This window comes from Clarias gariepinus, chromosome 11, assembly GCF_024256425.1.
Source record: "Clarias gariepinus isolate MV-2021 ecotype Netherlands chromosome 11, CGAR_prim_01v2, whole genome shotgun sequence".
Taxonomy (NCBI): Eukaryota; Metazoa; Chordata; class Actinopteri; order Siluriformes; family Clariidae; genus Clarias; species Clarias gariepinus.
In genome coordinates this window covers 12,715,757-12,736,739 of record NC_071110.1, presented here as the reverse complement: position 1 = coordinate 12,736,739, position 20,983 = coordinate 12,715,757, and the positions used below count along the sequence as shown (strand labels likewise).

The following is a 20,983-nucleotide window of genomic DNA, read 5'->3' as shown; positions in this document are numbered from 1 at the left end:
TCTTTGCGCCTTTTGTTTCCAGTGAAAGGAAATCTTAATTCTGCACCATACTAAACGTTTTATACAATTGTTCGCTTATACCCTGGTGGCATCAATTTGGGAAGACTTGCAGGTCTAATGGTCAGGTGTCTATAAACTATAGTGTAAGTATTGTGTTTGTGTGGTTCCCTGGGAAGCCCCTGCATAGCATAGAAATTTCACCACTGGAAATCTCACAAAGAAATTTACTACTATACTGTGTATAGTTTGAAATACTACTGATTGCTCTGCACTGAAATACTTCTATTTTGTATTTATCTCAATCACATTTAAAGACATATAAGTTTAAAATCTGGTTTACCCAAGATTAAGTGAAAATTGAGAAAATAAAATTAATAGATTTAAGTTCTATTGCCTCGCATGACTATTACAGACCTTTTGTCTTAGCTATCAAGATTTTAGACATCTTAAGGCAGGCTGGCAGATTTTTTTTTTCCATTAAATTTGTTAAGACAGCATAACCAGTATTAAAAAAATTAATTAAAATTATGTTTTGATGAAAGAATGAAGCCGTCCAAACGGCCTTTCCAAACCACTACCTCACACACACACATTTTGTAATAAAGGCAAGTGTTCAATATCACTACAAAGTGAACAGCACCACATCTTCATCATGTAAAGGCCTTGGTATTAAGTGAGTCAAATTATTGCTTCAATTGGTAGTGAAAACCCCTTAACACAAAAAGGTTAACCTAATAATTAGAGCAAAATGAATCCCCTTGTGGTACACGTATAATACTGTATGCACTGATTATGCTTTATTATTTATTTATTGCATAGATATACCCCATAATCCATTGGGGAATTAATTTCCACTGGAGAACCTGCATGTGTTCAATTGAATTTTTGTTGACAATAGTGTGTAATTGTATAGATCGTTCATCCTGACCTCTGAAACTTTAGACACTGTGTTAAATTAACTGGATTCATGAGGTAAAATTATGGAACCCTTTTTGGGAGAGGAACGCTTCTGGGGTTCCACAAAAAAGGCTTCCAAAGTACCACAGAAAAATCAACAATCAGTTGTTTAAAACTAATTTCATTGTTTACTCACATTTAATTGCTTAAATGCTTTAAAAATAACCTAATGCACAGTTAACAGAATTTCTACCTTAAGTATTTTTTTAGGTAATGTTCCACAATTAATAACTTGTCAATGTTGTGAGTTTAATCTTTTTTTTTTTTCTCCATATCCTTTTATCTTTTTGATCATGGTTACTGCCCTCAGACTAAGGCTCAGACATGTGATCACAAATTCCCTGCTAGCTTTTCCCCCTCACAAAGTGCCTGTGGAATGTTGGCTAAATTCCTCTCAAGTGTCTTGATTGTTAAGGAGCACCTATTAAATTATGGATTTTTTTTTTTTTTTCACCAGAACATTCCTGTTAAGAATGACCCGGGGAATTCCATCAAATCCTCTAGACACTTAAATGTAGACTGTAACCAACAAGATTAAATTACAGGCAATTAATACAGAGCTTCACATTTTTTTCAGTTGAATTATGGTTTGAAGGTTTGTTGTAATTGAATGTTTGTGTTATTCGTTCAATTCAGTGATCTTATTTGTTTATTTATTTAGAAATATGAAGAGCAATAAAATTCATGTTTAACAAAAAGGAAAATGTAAGTGTTTATCAACCATAATTATTTGAATGACTGACCACAGGCAATCTACATTAGAAAAATATTGTCCTTCTATTTTCTATAATACAGTATCTACAAGAAAAACAAAACAATGCACAATAATCATGTCTTGTGTGTTCATATTTTGTGAAATTGTAATGGCATGATACATAGTCAAGTCCCTTCAAAGTATTTTTCACTTAATGTTGCAGATACATTTCTTTATACATCTGTTCATACAAAGTCCTGTTTTTTTTTTGTTTTTTTTAGGAAATCATCTGATACAATTCCATCGCTCTCTTTACAGGCCACTTCCAATTCAGTGTGGCATTGCACAAAGATTTTCGTTGTTTGGGTTCCTCAGTCTGTTTTGGGTTTTTATGGGTCATGGTCATGTTTATGTATAGAGCCTGGTCTGATTTGCGCTGGATAACCATGGACCATAAGCTGCTGGGAAGATAGCGCACATCACCTGCCTTTCAGGATGTGTATGTGTGTGGCCTCATTTAATCTGAGCTGGGATCTTCCTCAGTGCCTCCTTTTCACATCCAGAGCAGTTCTTAAGGATAAACTTGGGCTAGATAAAGCCAGGTCATCCTAGAGAGGAAGAGCAGATGTTTAAGAAAATGAGACTTAAAGGAAACAGAACATTTTATTAGACTATAACATGTTCATGTACAAAATAGTTTACATCTTATGCTATAATTCAGGAAAGAAGGTAATCAAGGGTTCTTTTTATAATTAATACTTCTAGAATTATAAAGAGATTTTTTTTGTCAAAAGTTGTTTGTCTTAATAAATAAAACACTTGGCATTATGTGAAAGCTGGTATAAAGAAATATAATGTTCTTCCACAGAAAGATGTTTAACATCATTTGTTTCCCAGGGGAAATTTAATCATTTACTACTTTGATGTTCATCTTTTCACAAGGCCCTTTGTTGAATCTGCCAGACAGAGTGGGTGTTTAAATAAAGATCTGTTTGTCTATGGTTCTGCTTTTCTTTTGCTTTCACACTGCTGTTTTGCTGTGTAAAGAATGTTCAAATTAAATCTACAGTTTAATCAAACGGTTCTGACTTGACTTGCAGTGGATGAGGCAACGTGAAGCTATGCCGTAATTTCCAGACCGTCCGGCAATTTTTCGTACTTGAATATTAGTGTTTAATGGTAATTTGTTAGTGTTAGGTGTTGAGAAATATCTGTTAAATTATTCTGATAAATTGTTGAATAGCTCATTTTTTTAGAGGAATCATGACCGCTGACCTTTGACCTGTCAGCCGCTGTATAATAACATAATAACAAATAATAATGTTACCTTTATTACCTCTATATAAAGTCATGTAAGTTAGTTCTTTTTTTTTCATCTAATCGTAGCAGGTCTTATACAGCAGGCAAATACAACCTTAGACGAACAAAATCATATAGTATAACTTTTTCACCATGCAATTATTTAACAAAAATTAAGGCAAAAAGTACCAATCATGTTGGCAATACTAGGACCTCCAAATTCAAAAGCTTGTAGATCTACTTTTAGTAGCATTAACTTGAAGGAATCATTTTCTCTATGTCTCTTACATCGTATTGGTTCATTCTTCTTTACAACATTGCAACAGTTCATTAAGGGTTTAAGGCATTCGCTTATGCACAGCTCTTCTAAAGTCCAGCCACAGCATTTCAATTGGGACTAGGCCATTCCGAAACCTTGATTCTTTTATTTCTCAACCATCCTGATATAGGTTTACTCGTGTGCTTTAAATCATTGTCCGAAATGCATGGCTCCATTTCGACCGAGTTTTAGCTGTCTTTTTAGCTTGTTTGTACTTTTCTGAGCATTGCACCACCTTGGGGTGGATGAGCTGGGACATCCATTCCTGGGAAGATTTACACTTTCCTGAATGCTTTTTACTTGTGAATAATCTTTCTCACTGAATAAAGAATGTTGAACTTCAAGTTGTTTGGAAATGGCTTTACAATCCTTTCCAGATTTATGTGCAGCAGCAATTGCTCCTCCAAGACTATTGTTTGTCTTTCCCTTTTGGAATGGTGTTAACACAAACCTAAATGTTCCAGACCAGCAAATTGCCAAAACCTCTGCTTTTATAGAGGTCTGCACACCAGCTGATTATCAATTAATCAACAGCTGATGATTATCAGTACCTGGCTGCACTTTACCCTCTTAAATCCTGGGGTACTTAGTATTGCCCGCATGCTTTTTTTTTTTTTTGCTTCATTTTTGCTAAATAAATAATGGCATGATAAAAAAAGTATATATTGTTGTTTTTGTCTGTGTTTGAATTTGCCTAATACATTACGATCAGATGATTGTTTTTTACACAAAAAAACATAGAATTAAAGGAAGGCCACTAACTTTCAAACATACATTACACCTGCATTAACTGTACAAATAAATAACTACTAATAAAATCTTTATCAAATCAATAGTGGCTTATAGCGTGACGCATTACAACTGCAAAGTGGCTTCCCTTACACTGTCTATTAGCAACTAAACCTGTGATGGAAATACTGTATTTGCGTTTGTGGACTAGTTACCTTCGACTGTAGACAGAAGTTGCTCAGACAAACATCTTCCATCCTGTTTAACCACTGAGGAGAGTTTATTAGAGACTGAAGATGAATCATGCTGCTCTTTTTCGTTTACATTTTCCTCATCTTCTTCCTCAGAGGAAGGGTTACTGCTATTCATGGGCTGAGTCCTGTCTAAAGGCTCCTGCATGAGTGGCAATTCCTCAGAGAATTCCACAGGAAGAGGTTCGGCAGCTTGTTCCAAATCACCCTGACTGTTCCACGCAGACTGCTGTACAATTAGTCTAGAGGGAAAAATAAAAGTGTAAGAGTACATGATACTTGAAGGGAAAATGGATATGCATAGATATGTAGTCTTGTAATACCTGAGTAAAGCATGAACATTAACAACTGAATGATTAAAGCAGCAGTAAATCAGAATTTAGTCATCAGACAGAATTTAAACTGCAGTGCCAGAGCTTAAAAATGAAAATCTAAAACCATGAGTTCGGACATCAAGGGCATTTTACAGATTACTAGATTTACTACTCATCTATAATTATAATTTGAGTCATCCCTTCCTGTCATACAAATTTCACCCCAATCATAGATTGTGCCATAAAACCCTAAAATTAGCCAGTGTAAAATACTATACCTACTATACTGTATGATGTACAACTGACTGGGTCTTAGAACCTCATACCTCTCATTCAGACTGTTTTGTGACTGAAAGGGACTGTTGTCTTGGCCAAGTGTCTGGCTGTATGTGTCTTCACAGCACAGGCTGGGAAGCAGATCCACAGGGCCTGCTAATTAACACAAAGATCATTAAAAATTGTATTGCAATATACAGCAATAACCATACAAAATAAAGTATGACACACAAAGCCCCATACAAGCAAAGACCATATTCACTACGCAGTTCTTTATATGGTTAATTGAGTTTATCACTGCAACTCACCACACATTTGCTCAGGGACGTGCTGACAATAGCAGCAGGGTCGCCGGGAAAAGTCCAGAACTTGTCGTCTATCCAAATAGGACAGCTCGGCTCCAATAAAGGAACCATCCTGAGACCTGAGTGATGCTGTAATATTAAACATAAGGTTTTATCCACTACTGGGTTTAACATGCAGTATGTCAAGAAATTATTTTATTTTGTACCAATGTACTACTACGTTTGGTCTTATAATCTATATCTATAATTATGAAGTCTTATAAACATAGATAGGACTACTATATATATAATACTTTTATAAGTAGGAAGGAAAAAGGGATTTTTTCAAAATTGTATCAAAAATAAGCCTGACATGCATATACTGTAATAGGGCTGAAAAAGCACTAATCAGATTTGCCTGTTGTTACAGAATTTTTTTCTTTTTACTGCTGTGTAAATGCACAAATCAAACCTTTTTCTAACATTTTTATTTGTCTTTATATGCCACAAAACTGTCAGAGTAAACTTTCATGTTGGTGTTTTTTTTTTTTTTACATAGTGAATGTGACATCACTGCTGTCCTTATCCATATATCTCAACAGAGAAATGGCATTTAAGGATTGACAATCCAAACGGAAAAAATGCCAGAGAAGTTAATAAATGATAAACCTCACTTCCTTCTACAGACATGTCCTAAATACCTCGCTCAATCACTCATCATCTAAACCGCTCTATCCTGTAAACAGGGTCGTGTATTCTGTCCCAGGAGCCTATCTCAGAAGATTTAGGGCACGATGCTGGGTACAAACAGGACAGGGTGCCGATCCATCACTGGGCACACACATACACACACTGATTTACACACTACGGGCAATTTGGGAACACCACTTAGCCTAATCCACATGTCTTTGGACCTGGGGGAAAACCCACCAAGCATGGGGAGAACATACAAACTCCATGCACTCTTACCCAAGGTGGGCATCGAATGTAGACCCTGGAGGTACAAGACCACAATGCTAACCGTGAAACAACCATGCCGCCCTCCTAAATACATTTAGAAATGTATTTAAGGGAAACTAAATTGTGAGTTGAGTTTAATTACCAGGCTTCTTCTCCAGGAGCTGCCTCTTGCAATAGATGACGCAAAGAATAAAGAGAGCCAGAAGGACAGTGGCCAGAGCGCTGCAAATGACCGCAGCAAGTGCCATATCTCTGGGGCTGGTCACTGTGGAAGGGATGGGCACCAGATTTACACGTCCACCACCTGAGAAGGATAAGTGAAATACAGGAGAAAGAGATAAATGCAAATAGGAAATCTGTAGGTTGTCAGTACACAAACAGGAACCCGTAGGTTGTTTATGATAAAATCTACATGCAGATATTTGTTGTCATTATTCTGACTACTATTTGTTCCCATCTTCTCAGGAATGCTACTATTTTTTTGGAATACACTCCTCTTTAAGCATGGCCTAGAAGTGAAAAATTCCGAAAATTTCTGTTTTTTAAAGAGGCTGGATGGTGAGTCCATTTGAGGTTCGACTGTCCCAGAAATGAACAGCGAGAAATCTTAAAACACTCTTTTCTGACAATATGTTCATAGTTCATATTAAAGATAAGGGTAAAATAACACAAGAGTCACAACCTGGGCAAACTGGGCCTTCTGAAAGACATCTTTAGCAGTTCAATCATCTGTTAAAATTCTCATTTTATGCTCATTTGTTGCCCTTAAAGCAACTAAAGCAATGTCAACAAAGTATTAATAATGCATTAATAGCTAAATTGTACTTGCTCAAAAAAAATAATAAAATGTTGGTTCATACATTTGATCATAAACTTATATATATATATTGTACATTTGGTTTGTTTTTGCATAAAATAATTTTATTTAAAAAAATTTATTTCATGATAAATCACACAGTATTTTGCTGTTGTTAGATTTAACTTTTTAGCTATTTCATCAATCTGTCTCATCACAGTATATCTACGTTACAGCAAATATTGCCTAAAATGTAACCGCATGATTCATGCTCTCAAGGATACAAACTATGGCTGTGAATTTTCGAGATCAAATTAAAGACACCTTCATGCTCTAGGGGAGTTGGGGGTGGACATTCTCATTCTGAGATGAGTGTTCACCCCTAACCCCAGGGCAGTCGGGCCTTTACTTGCCAGTCTGACAACTCCATCATTAAGCATCTGCGCATACAGAGTGAGGGAATGTACGCAGAAGATTAGAAAACATCTGCCACTTGTTATTTATTTCCACTATGTTCGCATGTACAAGAGCTCTCCCTTCCCTACAACCATGTTCCTCATTACTCTGAGCATAACTGGGGAAAACCACTGAAATTACATAAATACCTTTGTGTCAAAGTTAGAATTCAGCTAAGCAAAACCAATTGAAATAATGTCACAATGTTGGACTAATAGCATAATTTTCCTGTCACATGCTCTAGAAAAATGTAGAGCCTTCTCTGAGGACATTTCATCCAGCAAATTAACATTTCTCAGTGAAAAATGCTCTCATTTTAAGGGCAAAAAAATGTCTGATCTTAAATGTTAGATAATAGATCTGTTAATAGGATCAATAGGTTCAATATATAAAACAATGTATGCCCTTCCCGCCTTATAAAGGCCGGTTTTCCTTCTCTGAAAAGGGCATTACAATCCTGCCAAATGTCTTTTCTTACACAATAAAATAATGCCTGTTTCTGTGGCCATGTTGCACACCTGCATTATAAGCACTTCTCATCTTTACATTTTCTTTCATTTTATTTTCCACACTGGCTTCGAAAAATCTTATTTATACTAAAGAATGATAACCTTTATTCCCTTTATAATATATGCTGCTTTCATGTGGTGTTTCCATCGTTTTGTCCACATACACTGTTTCAAAGCATTAACCATGCATTTCATAGAGAAAGATAAAGGCCTTTGAAGCTGCTTTGTGTGAAAGTATTGTCGGTATCTAATGAGGTCAAATATTAACCAATTATTTATTTAAGGGATTTTCAATGAATGCACACAACTATTCTTTATTTGTTCTTGAACACATTAATCACAGAGTAAATTTAGGCATGGCCTTTTGCAAATTGAAAACTCTTTTAGCATAGCACTGTAAACAATACACAATCTGTTCAAAGGAATATCATGTGGAACGTTTTTTTTTGTTGTTGTTTTTTTAACAAGTTCAAAGAACTAATAAAGGTGTAGTCAAGTTAAAATGTGTTTATGCCCTCAAGCCAAAAAGAGTATAAAAATAAAAGACATTTATTGTAAGGGTTCACAAAGGTCAATTTATCGACCATGAGGTACTGTATCTATGCTGTATATAATAATAATAATAATAATAATAATAATGCATAGCAAAATTTGCATTTCCTTTCTGAGTATTATATCAATTGTTACAGTGATGGCATAAAGTATTATAGCAACATATGCCACACAATATGGGTGAAGTCACAAATTAGTTCAGACCTAACTCTCAGCTGGTTAAGTTGATGGATGGAACAAATATGTGGAGTACAAGTCAAAAATGGCTTTTGGGAATTGGGAACTTCTGTGGTAAATTACTCAACATGATGGTCAGGAAGCAATCACGTATTTATGGATGGAGCAAGAGACACCAGAGTACTGCCGACATCTTTTTGACTCTCTGCCCAGCTAAATCCAGCAGGTCTTTAAGAATAAAGGACCACATACTAAACAGTTATTGTTGTATAGCAATTTTACAACAACAAAAAATATATATATCATTTTGATTGTCATTATAAAAAAATTATAAAAATGAGTGTCATTAAAAAATTAAATTTCACTTTTAAATTCTTAAAACTTTTGGCCATCAACATACATTGACATTTTTTTATTTTTATGACTACCTGGTTTAAAACCTTTGAAGAGATTTGAGCTTTTCTTAGTTATGATTCATCCTCACATTCACACATTGCCTTCTTTAAACCAGGTCTAAAGACTGAGTCATAAAAAACACATACTTCTTGTCATTTCTTGTGATAGAGCCATATTTCCCTTTTCTTTTGCATGTGAAAAACATGGTGAGGATGCTTTTTGCATTCAACGATCTGTATAATTTTATTTTTTAATGCTGATGAGTAAATCTATTTATCTATGCTGCATTTTTTAAACTTTCTGTAGGCTACATGAAAATTGAAATGTAGAAGAGGAAAGGCACATACACCTCAAACAAGTCTATTTGGAAAATTAGAATAGTATTTTGAGGATCGAATACTCAAACTCTTTAAGCCGAAACACTGGCTTCTTGTGCTCATCTGCCAATCACCACCCCCCATGAATCCCTCTCCTACCATGCAACATCTACCAATTAGAAATAATAAAGGCTCCCATGTGCTTCCCCTAACAAGTTTTTACAGAGTATCATCATTTCCACCCATAGAGTACGGACAATTTTGTTTTCCGTTGGACCGCTTAATGATAAAAGATAAAAGTTTTTTTCAGGATACAAATATGATGTAATATGTTAAAATGACTGGTTGAAGAACATGATAATAATAATAAGAAGAAGAAGAAGAAGAAAAAGATGAAAGATGTATTTATTTCCAATGAAACACTAATCAACATATGGGTGGGAAAACATTATCTCTGTTAAACTCCATTTTGATGGACGAGAACATGACCAGAAGAAGCTAAGTTGTTCTCTCACTCCTCTTGGAATTCTTTGCCTTTTACATAAATGCTTATTAAACCAGCATGACAATGATGGGGACTTGAGTCTGCCAAACTGCTGTGTCTCAGTGCCACTTAACTGGCTCAGCTGTGTTCCCCTTGGACCTGTCTCTCTCTCTCTCTCTCTCTCTCCCACAAAATAAACCTCTCCCAGTGTTATCAGCTCCCACACAGCTGCAGCAAACAGACAAAGGCTGGCCCATTGAAGAGATCTCACCTGCTGATCTTATCAGCTGGCTTCAGTGCCAATTGACTACTCCTTTTGATATGTGCGCTGCGGTTGTTGACTTTGGAGAATGCCGAACTCATGCACATGCACTTGAAGTTGACAACATGGACACATGCAGTGGAGGATGACTATGACACCAAATCTTAATAGAAAAACTATCTTAAGTCCTATATTTGTATATTATACAATGCTATCACACTTTTATTTTATACATTAATACCTGTGAGCATTTTATACATTCACTAAATAAGGGCTTACATGAAGGAACATGGAGGTCTCACAGTTGAAATTAGTGAAGAACAGAGTATTTAAACTACAAGCTATGTTAAAAAAAACAAAAGAGCAGTTCTGCTGTAATGGTTTCCATGTTCCCAGCTATCAAGGTCTTTGTGGACTAAATCAGATATTTTCATGCATGAAAAAAGTAAACACAATATACTACCATAAACCTCATTCCATCCATCATGTCTTTAAAAAAAATCTTTGGAACACAGTAATCCCCAAGACAGATTGTTAACTGTTAACTTATTACTATTATCAATACAACCATATTTCTCAGGTGACTACTTCAACATTGGTTCATGTGGCTACACCGGACAGCTGACGAGGAGCCTTGCCAAATACTTAGAGTTCTCCCATGACAAGAAGAGACAACAGCAGATGCGATACATTAAAGAAACCAAAAGAATCTATAAAATGCCTCTCTAACCCCCCCAAACCCCCCCACCCGTTCCTGAGATGGAGAGTCTAGAGTGGGTTCAGATTTATGGACTTCTCTGAAAACAGGCCTATGTGCACAGCTGTGTGCTAGCCCCAGGCCTGCATGCCGTGTTTAAAGTAATCCGGCCTTAACGTTTTCACTACTATTCGTTAGATAGCAGGACTGAAGAGTTAAAAAAGATGGGCTGTTCAACCCCTGTGCACAGGTTCAGTAGGGACAGCAGAGACCTTCCGGGTGAGATAAAACTATGAGTCTGTGGAATCACATTTCAAGTGTGAAGACTAACTCTCGCAAATGCACATCTGGATCTTTAAAGAAACTTTTCTATCAAGCTCTGTCAACACAACACAGAGTTATAAGGTGTTGTAAGACAGCGTACATAAAGTTCATAACTAAAGTGCTGCGGTTTTGCATATGCATCTTACTAAGGCATGCTAAACCTGGCTCAAATTCTCTCTCTCTCACACACTGCCAAAATCTTCACAAGAAGCAGCTGCTCACTCCAGAGCCTTCAGGAAGTCACACTTGATTATGAGGAGTTTAACATAACACAAAACTCATGTATGCCTAGCAACGAAAGATACATCCTTCCACATTGTTTCTCGGTTATGGGTATAGTGAATGAATAAATACTGTAAATGTGTAGTTGTACGAGGGGCATTCAAATTAAACCTAGACTTAAATAAATGGAGATATTAAGCCCCTTGACATTTACAGAAGGCTTCAAGAACAGTATTGTGATGAAACTCGTAGCTGCAGTAAAAAAAAAAATAATAGTGAACCGTCTACATAAATGGCAATTCCGGCCGAGTCAGCTCCAAGCCCACTGCACCAACTTGCTGGAAATAAGTATCTGTCCATGGGAACTATACATAATATTATTCATGAACACCACTTGCACATTCCAGGAACTCAGCTGAGAGTTATTACCACATTTCTCGTACAGTACTGATCTCACTTCACAGTTTTGGGCCATTAAAAGAGTTCCTGGGAGGCCAGACATAAAGTGGGCAACCTGATTATCGTTATCATGTACTGAGAAAACATTCTACCATGATGGTATTCAAGCACTAGTGAAACACTGGGATAAGTGCATTAGTTTAACAGGGGAGAAGAGAAGTAACTGGAGCTTTTACTCTTATATATAAAATTGGTCTCACTTTGGTCTCATCTGTCCATTGGACATTGTTCCAGAAGCCTTGAGGTTTGCGAATGTCAGTCACACTTCAAGTTTCTTTTAAGACATGGAAAATAAGTAAAAATAAAACAAAGAAAAAGCTTTTCCTGGCAACCTCTCGAAGCAAACTGTAACTTGTAACTTGTAAACTTGTTCAGTCTTCTTCTAATTGTGCTGCGATGGACTTTAATATTTAAAATGCTCAGTGAGTAATGTAGGATTTGAGATTGGATTTTTTTGTAGTCTGACCTCGAGGTGAACATGCTGGGATGTCTACTCCTGGGAAGATTGGCAAATGTCTTAACTGGTTTTCACTTGTAAATAATCTTTCTTACTGAAGAATGTTGCACTCCAGATTGTTTGGAAATGGTTTTATAATCCTTTCCAGATTGATGTGCAGCAACGGTCGCTTCTCTAAGACCATTTCTTATGTCTTTCCTTCGTGGAATTGCATTAACACACCTGAATGCTCCAGACCAGCAAACAGCCAATATGTCTGCTTTTATAGAGGTCTGCACACCTGCTGATTATCAGTTAATCAACAGCTAATGACTAGCAGTATCTGGCTGCAACTTACCCTCTTAAATCCTGTGCAGTAAGGGGGCACTTAGTATTGCCCACATGCTTTTTTCATTTTGGCTTCATCTTTCTTAAATAAATACATTTAAACCTTGGATTGCCAGCATTTTATTCCCGGAAGCATGCTTGTATATAAAAACACTCGTATATCAAAACGAATTTCCCCATAAGGAATAATAGAAACTCGTGGGTGATTCATTCCACAACCCAAAAATATTCATATCAAATAATTAATACAAAATTAAAAAATTAACCTGCACTTTATCTTTGAAAAGAACCCGGACAGGGCAGTGTTTACGTGGTTGTAATGATTAGAAGCAGCTGTGAAAGCAATACTTAGTTTTGTTAGAATTTTTTTTTTTGGCTTAATTTTTGTTTAAAAAATGGCATGGTGGGGAAAAAAAAGTTAGATGTTGTTTATCTGAGGTTTTATTTGCCTAAAACTAAGACCTGGTATGATCATATAATTTTTATTATGTTTTTACCCGATAAAACATAGAATTATATAAGGGGGCACCTACTTTTACACATGACTGTAGCTCTGTACCAATGTTAACACATCTGAATATTTCTTCAGCTACTTATTGTAGCCAGCCATTTGATTTTAAATCAACAACAGCCCAAGAATGTTAGTTGTTTCGTGAAAATCCAAGATGAATTTTAAGCCATTTCTTTGGTTGCAAAACTCTTCTTGGCAAGCTGATAAGACTGACTGTGCAGAACATATGAAACCTGCCATACTGCATTATAGTTTATGTTTCGTGACAATGGAGCAATAATTTCCACAGATGGGTCATATTTGGAAAACATCGTCCTTAGAGATTAACTGAGAGATTTATAAATCAAGTTCTATGAGAGTACTTACAATGTGGCTCATAAGGCGGTGGTGGATCTCCACATGGGATACACTCCATGTCTTGAAATCCGCTTAGCTTTGTTTTTCTGTAAAACCTGCAATGCGAAGTGACATAAACAAGTGAAGAACTTTTGCAATGGAAAAAAAAGTTGAGAAAAGTTCCTCTAAGCTAAAATTATTAATTAGGATGTAAAAAGAACTTAACTGGGGTAATCACAAATAATAAAGTAACGTAACTAACAAGAGTGAACTAGCACTAGGGGGATGAGGAACATTTGTGCTAATATGAACTACTTAGTAAAAAGGCCAAACATGTTTTAGCATTGGTTGCATGTCTGAGCTTTTCCTGTACTCTACTATCCTATGTGACTTTAACCTCAGAAGGCTTTACATGCTTTACTAATGCTGGAGGGTAAGTTCTTGACCTTAAAGAGCTTCTCCAAAGAATTTCCATCAACTTAAACCACCTCATAAAACTATTAGTTTGGCGGGGGACTGTACATTTACATGATTCCTACACTCTAATATATGGAGCAGGGGAAATTCCCAATAACCTCAAAGACCTAAAAAAGACATCTTTGCCTATGGGTTAACAGAACGTCTGGAGCTGGATTGAAGTCCTGTAATATGCCTTTATGAGATATAAAAGGATGTCTCTCTTGTTTTGAAACAAAATGTAAGAGAAATCAAGGCAGACTACCAGTTCAAGAAGACTCACCCAGGTAAGCATTCACCACACGCTGCATTGCTAGTGCTGGAGCAGTTGGCTTTCAGGAAGCGATTGAGGTCAGCACAGTCAAGACAAGGTTTACATTTCTGTGAACTTTGGTCCTCTTTAAAGCGGCTAGCCTTGCAGGGCACACAATGGGCATCCTCTCCATAGCCAAAGCCACATTCCTGCAGGGATTAAGGGAAGATATCCCATCGGTTAGAGAGGCCAGGGGAGGGAGGAAGTGGGGTTTGGAGGCTACAAAAAAAGCGTCAATGTGGACTAACAAGAGTCGGCAATGAAATAATGATCCCGGTGTGTGTGAGATCTTCAAATGAACAAAAGCTGTCCTTCTTTTCATACCCCATCGTACACTGGCAATAATCTCCCTGACTCTCTCAGGATCCATGGGCAGCCTTCTGCTCTGGGGCCAATGAAAGACTAGGCATTATAATGAGAATGGCCCATGGGGATGCCTATTGTTTGTTTATTGCGGGGTTATTGTGTAAGGGTTTTTTCCCCGTCATCTAAAGAAATGTCTTTTTGAAAGGGAGGATTTAGACATTGACGAAAAAAAAAAGAAATGGTTGTTTATAGATCCGATGTGACATTAGCAGTTTTAAGAAAATGTCTGAAACAAGTCTGATGATTTACGTTGAATGGCAAATAGCCTGTGGCTGAAGAATCCTATGTACACTGCCCAATAATAAAAAAAAAAAGACATCACCTGGATTTAACTAAGCTAATAAGTAAGAGATTTCCATTGGATAATTACTGCAGGATTTACTATGGATCAGCTGCCAACAAGTTATTTAACCCTAACTGATGCAGTGAGTAGCTTCTGGTTTTCTTAAGGCTACAAAGCTGTTTAGTCCCAATCCTTTTAGTTCTCTTTTTGTAAATGCTCTTATTTTCACTATTACCTATACCACTATAAACCAAAAATAACAAAATTTTACAACAAGCAAAGCAGGAAAAACAGTGAATAATTTTCATCATTTTGGCTCAACCATAATTAAAAACATTTTAGCCAGATTTTGACTGTGGTGTTTTTCTGATTTGCTTATGATATATTTTTGTGATCAGACAATGTAACCAAACAGACATCTTAAGCGTCATGCAATGATTGACAATCCAAACTTTTGTATCATGTCCACATCATGAAAAGCACATCTTCAAATAGCTAACTGACCAGGTTTGGCGTAGGACTTGGTCTGCTTCATTTTACCCATTTTATTTGCAACTGTATGTGCGAATACTGTATATTCATGGATGGATATATTCAAGTAATCAGTCATTAGGGATGATATGGTATAACAAAAACAAGCTAATATTGCAGTTGCATTAATCTGAAATGATCAACTTAAAACATGAAAAGAACTTTCAGGCTTATAAAAACAAAAAATAGAAAAAAAAAAACATTTATTTTGTAATCAAACCAGTAAAACCAAATGGGCAGAACATAGTTCCACATAACATGCTGTGGGACAGTGGAGCAATAACAGTTCGTATCTTTTACTCCACAAGCTACCTGACCAGAATTGGTGCATGACACTGATTAAGGTGTTTTCATGTATTTCTGTTTTACAACCTATTAAATTGACAATTTGAATGACCACAACATGCTGTTATAAATGGTCTGAAAAAAGTGATAACAAATGAATATTATATTCCTCCTTTTGCCACAGAGAATGTTATTATTTTTTATTTATTCTTATTAAAAAATGTCATATTCTTTGAAAGTTTACACTGTTTGACAGCCAGTGGTAATAATTTACATTATACTGTAATTATATAATAAATTTATATATAATGAATATTTTACAATGTACGGTTTAAGGAAATGTAGTCAGTAGTTAGTTTTGTACCATGCATTAAAACTGTTAGACCACAAACAACAGGCAGTAAGCAATATATTTATCATTTCTAATTACAGTACTAATTTAAATTTTACATGCACAGAATTTAGGGTCTATTTTATGTCCACATCATTAAATATAGTTGTTTCTCATACAAAGAATATATAGTAGGTGAACAGAAAAGCCACATATATTGAATCATCATTATATGCCCATGGGATAATTACTGATAAAGCAATTTCCCTCTGGGATTAATAAAGTTATTTGAATCTTGAATCTTAAAGAGATATATGGAGTAAGTATTGGTAATAAATGCCTGGTGGTCAGTGATTACAAACTAAAAATGTTTTTCATGCGTTTATAGTAAAACTATATTGGTATTTGAAATCATTTCACAATTGAATAGCTGCAATTCCCATGTTCCAGTGTATGTGAATAAATCATAAGATAAGTAAAAGCTTCTCTATGGAATGACATCAGTCAGTAGCTTTGTCTCATCCAGCTGCCCTTTCCCCAGTGAGAGTACATTTTCAGCCTCACTAGCCCTCGGAGTTGCATTACACACACAGTCTCATATATCATTAACTTGAAGGTCAGTGTCAAACTGTGGCCTTTTCTCTCCACCCAGATACTGTTTCCCATCCTGGACACACACAGGCCTCTGAATGTGGGCACAGATTCCTGGCCTGTCAGAAAGAGTAAACGGTGGGAACTTTGCCCTGAAATCATGCCAGAACACCAGGAATCAGACATTTTTCAGTGTCTGCAGCCAAGAAGCCCAATTTGGCCTTCTTGGCATGAGCCGACCCAACAAAACACACAGGCGGAGGTGTTAGAGCACAATGGCAGCTGTTGCTGCCTGCCTATCCCATATAAGGCCCTTCTCTTCAATGGGGCATTGCAGCTAACTGTGAAACTGGGAGGGAGGGCTAGACAACAAAGAGAGAGGAAAGAAAACAAGCAAAGCCCGGCTCTGTTTGTGGGCACCATGCCATCATTGGGGAGATAACCAGCAGCAAGTCTGGATCCACTCCGACTTGTCTTTTCAGAGCCTTTATGCACAGGGTTTGGATAGTTTGCTGGCCTTTAAATAAAACTATGGCTATGGCTATGTGGCTATGGTTGATTAGTATATATATATATATATATATATATATATATATATAAGAGGAATGCCACAAAATTAGAATCTAAGTCAAACTGTCAGAAGCATATAAAAGCATATTTTATGAAAAATTCAGTTATATACAGTTGGTGTCACATATGACACCACGAATCAGCTCAGACCAAACTTAGCACTATCTGAATGGGAAAGCGCCCACAAGAAACCATTCTGCTCCTATCTGTACATCTGATTTTAGTGAAGATGTCAAGAGAAAAACAGGGAGGTAGGGCAATTGAAGAGAAAACTGGGTGAAGCATGAGCATGTTCAGACACACCGATGTTTAAAGGACATTTATTCAGGCCCTGGAAAATTCTCCAACTCCCTCAATTACTGAAAAACCTGTCAATTTACATGCCTTCCCAAAGAGCTTGAGGGCGAACTTTGATCGAGTCGGTGGTTTTTTTATTATTTTAATTTTGATCTTAATCTGCCATAATGAGACACCATGACGTGTGAACTAAAGCAAAGCTGTGTGTTTTAAATATCTTCAGTGGTAGATCTTTTTAAAGGGGATTATGAGCACTGTGGTTTATGAGGGCTTAAAACAAATGCAGAAATGAACCATGTTTATGAAAGATGTTCTGATGCAACAGCTCTAATCAGAACATCTGCAGGACTTTGATGAAACACATGTGAGTTCTTTTAAAGTGTATTCCGTTTTTTTTTTTTTTGTTTTTTAAAAAAAGGTCCTTTGTATACTTACAGATTAGATTCACACTCTTTTAAGGTTCTTTTACATAGAATATGTATGTGCTTCCCCAGAGGATCAAATGAATAATACAAAAAAAAATTATGAACTTAGAAATCATAAACTTTTAGGCAAAATGATTAGCTTATCAGTAAGAATAAGTAAAAAAGCAGGGATTCAACTTATTTTCTTAGAATATTTTGTCATACGGTGTGTATTATGTGTAGACATTTGCCAATAATAAAGTTTTATTTATGAAAGAACTACATAATGTACAATTTGACTGTGTACAATTATGTGTAATGCTATCAAAAACTGGTTTCTGTTATCATTTAGATGATCACAGAAAAAAACACTAATTCACTCACAGGTATCCCTTTTTTTCCTCGTTGGCAGTTAATAAGACATTAATAAAAAATGCAGATTGCCCAGTTACTAAGAAACCACAAAGCCCACAATCCTGGAGACATTGCAGTATCTGAAAAGCCAATAGCAGAGCTTTACCACTGACTGTACCTGTTACGCTGACACTGAAGACTAACACCAAACTTTTTAAACCTATTTTTTGTCATAAAAAGAAAGAAAGGACTTGCAGAAAAAGTGTTATCTTCAATAATTGTTTTATTCTGATCAAGCATAAAAATCTCTGGGAAAGTGGGCAAGTAGCATGGACTAACCCTGAATGGGACACAAGTGCATTACAGAGCACCATTCACACAATCATTCCCACCTACACCCAGGGTGAACATGCAGAGAAACTACACAAAACTGGGGGTGTCCAGTGGTGTCTGGTACCAGGACATTAATGGTAGATCCTTTCATCGCTGTGGATTATGGAGTGGGTGCTCGGTGGATCTGACTTGTTTGTCGGGCACATTCTATGAATAATTGTTCTAACTGAGATCTGGACTGCTGATCATGCTGCATCGGTTTTCTATGCGATCGGACCGCATGGGCTAGTCTTTGGCCCCCACAAGCATGAGGTAGTCTTGGGTGCCTGTGACAAGTTTGCTAGTGTATTGTTGGTAATCAATGTTATTCACTTCACCTGTCAGTGGTCAACATGTCATGGCTGATCTGTCTAGGTTTTTATTTTATTTTTAATGCATACAAATAAAACAACACGATTCTGATTTGTCGAGCAGCAGTTTTTCTTTAAAAGGGTAGCAACATAAAAAATGGCTTTTCAAAGGGAAGACAAAAAACAGCAGAATCTGATGAGACCCAGGAGTATGGGTGTAAATGTTTAAAGTCTGGCCAACACTACAAAGGGGAGCAATGTTTTATCTTCTCTCTCTTCAAGGAGGAAGCTGTAAATAACTGAGTAGGACACACTATTCAAAGCATTGACATCCCCCTCTCCAAAGCTGTGTTTTTCTATAGCCCTGTTTAGTAAGGACTCTTTTATGAAACCTCTGAAACTTCATAAACTTCAAGACATTGATTTGGTGAATTCTTTTTTATGACTACTTTGCTCCATGCTCTAGGACCACACATGTTTACACTTATTTTGAACATTTTTCAACATCTTGTTAAAGGATAATAAATACTTCTTTGTTCAATTATCCCTAAGAATAATGTAATTTGTGGCAATGTGATTTTTAATGTGACCACTTGTCATGAGCATATGTTTTGTTAAAACTAGTTTTGCACTACCCATTTTTCTTTTGTTTTTCTTTTGTTTTTTTTTTTACAAAAGAAATTCTCAAGTGCAAGTCAACAGAGTGCCTGTTTAATCATAAGTGATTTGAAACCCATTCTACAAGCAAATAAATATTGTGAAAAATAACACTTTTATCACAATGACAGTAAAAAAAAAAAAAAACATAGCAAAAAACAAGCCAAACCTTTGATAGTTCTTGTCCAGCGTCACACTGCCTACAGGCAATACAGTTCCCGAACTGATCCTTGTATTCCTGCTCCCTGCATGCTCTTCTTTCCTCTGCCATTATGGCAACCTGAGACGGATATAAAACATGATCTTGCATGGTTAAGAATTCCAAAACTTTAACACCGCATATCAAAGCCATCATATGAATTATTTCCATGCTGTACTAAATCCTAGTGAAATACTATCACAACACCAAGTACTACATCCTGAGCCAGAATCCAACAAGCATCAAACACTGAATTCATATACAAAGTTTTCATGCTGTTTATCTAGTTCTACTCACTTCGTGTTTGTGTTAAAGATTTTTTTCACTGGCTAGCTCTAATATAAATCAGAGTGTCTAAGCGGTGTGTGAAACTTACTAGTAATAAGTGGAGAAAAAGTATCTTCAGAAGAGAAAAGCAGCTGAGAGCTGATGCAAGATTCATGCTGAAGGTTTCCTCACGTACACTGTGAAATCAAAGCAATTTCACTGAGACATAAGCACAACTTCAGTATAGGGCTTAAATAAATCTGATGGGGGGGGGGGGGGATCTAAATATATATTTTCTCATACACAAGATATATGTGCAATATATGGTACTATATATAAAACACAATTACGATTTATTTATTCATATTTCACACCTGCGGTGTCCCAAAAAAAACAATGAATAATAAAATATATACAGTGAATAAATAATAAATAATTGATATTTTCTTCTAGCTCATAAATTAAACAAACATACGTTGACCATTACTGCCTATAAAATTATGCACTGCATAATTTGCACAGTTGCATGTCTTTGTCATTCCAAAAGTGTTTATTTTACATTTCCGACTATAAAAGATTCAGAAAAAAAAACCACAGTTAACGATAGTGCAAAAGTTATTTGTCTTACCACAAGTGATCGTGTAGATCGGGAAGATCTTTCGGTATATCACGCGCTCATTACAGGACAGGCTTGTTTCTTCCTCCGCTGTGTGTGTGTGTGTGTGTGTGTGTGTTTCAACGCGAGCTCCGTGCTCAGATCAAAGGCAGCGTGCCTGCGATCAGACAGACCCTTGTAATCTGATCTCCGATCAGCGCGCACATCAAAGCTTAAACCAGTTCTCAGACAAAGACGCTTTTCACATTAGACTCACTAAAGCACCTTTTCCCCAGGTTTCATCCTGACGAGCTGGAGTCCACGAGCAGTCTGGGCCGTGCGTGTGATTCGTGCAAGGTCCTGGCTCGTCTTCGCGTGATCCTGGTCGTGTGTGGTGCTCACGCGCTTGGCTGTGTGATGATGCGGCGGCTCTGAA

At 36.5% G+C, this 20,983-nt stretch overlaps 1 protein-coding gene across 3 annotated transcripts; it reads right to left on the bottom strand.

The window, feature by feature from the left end:
* Positions 1-592: 592 nt before the first annotated feature.
* On the bottom strand, positions 593-20,983 carry tnfrsf19 (tumor necrosis factor receptor superfamily, member 19). 3 transcript variants are annotated; one of them, XM_053507204.1, is made up of 11 exons: positions 20,825-20,982; positions 20,581-20,725; positions 20,062-20,149; positions 19,656-19,766; positions 14,105-14,283; positions 13,396-13,481; positions 6,226-6,387; positions 5,148-5,273; positions 4,890-4,995; positions 4,214-4,491; positions 593-2,259 (listed from the first exon to the last, which is right to left on the bottom strand). In XM_053507204.1, the coding sequence occupies exons 3-11, from the start codon at positions 20,125-20,127 to the stop codon at positions 2,255-2,257; spliced, it is 1,119 nt and encodes a 372-aa protein (XP_053363179.1). In that variant the 5' UTR covers positions 20,128-20,149; positions 20,581-20,725; positions 20,825-20,982; the 3' UTR covers positions 593-2,254. The 3 variants fall into 3 exon arrangements, with proteins under 3 accessions (XP_053363179.1, XP_053363180.1, XP_053363178.1); XM_053507205.1 differs by having other exon boundaries at positions 4,890-4,992; positions 20,581-20,983; XM_053507203.1 differs by having other exon boundaries at positions 20,581-20,982.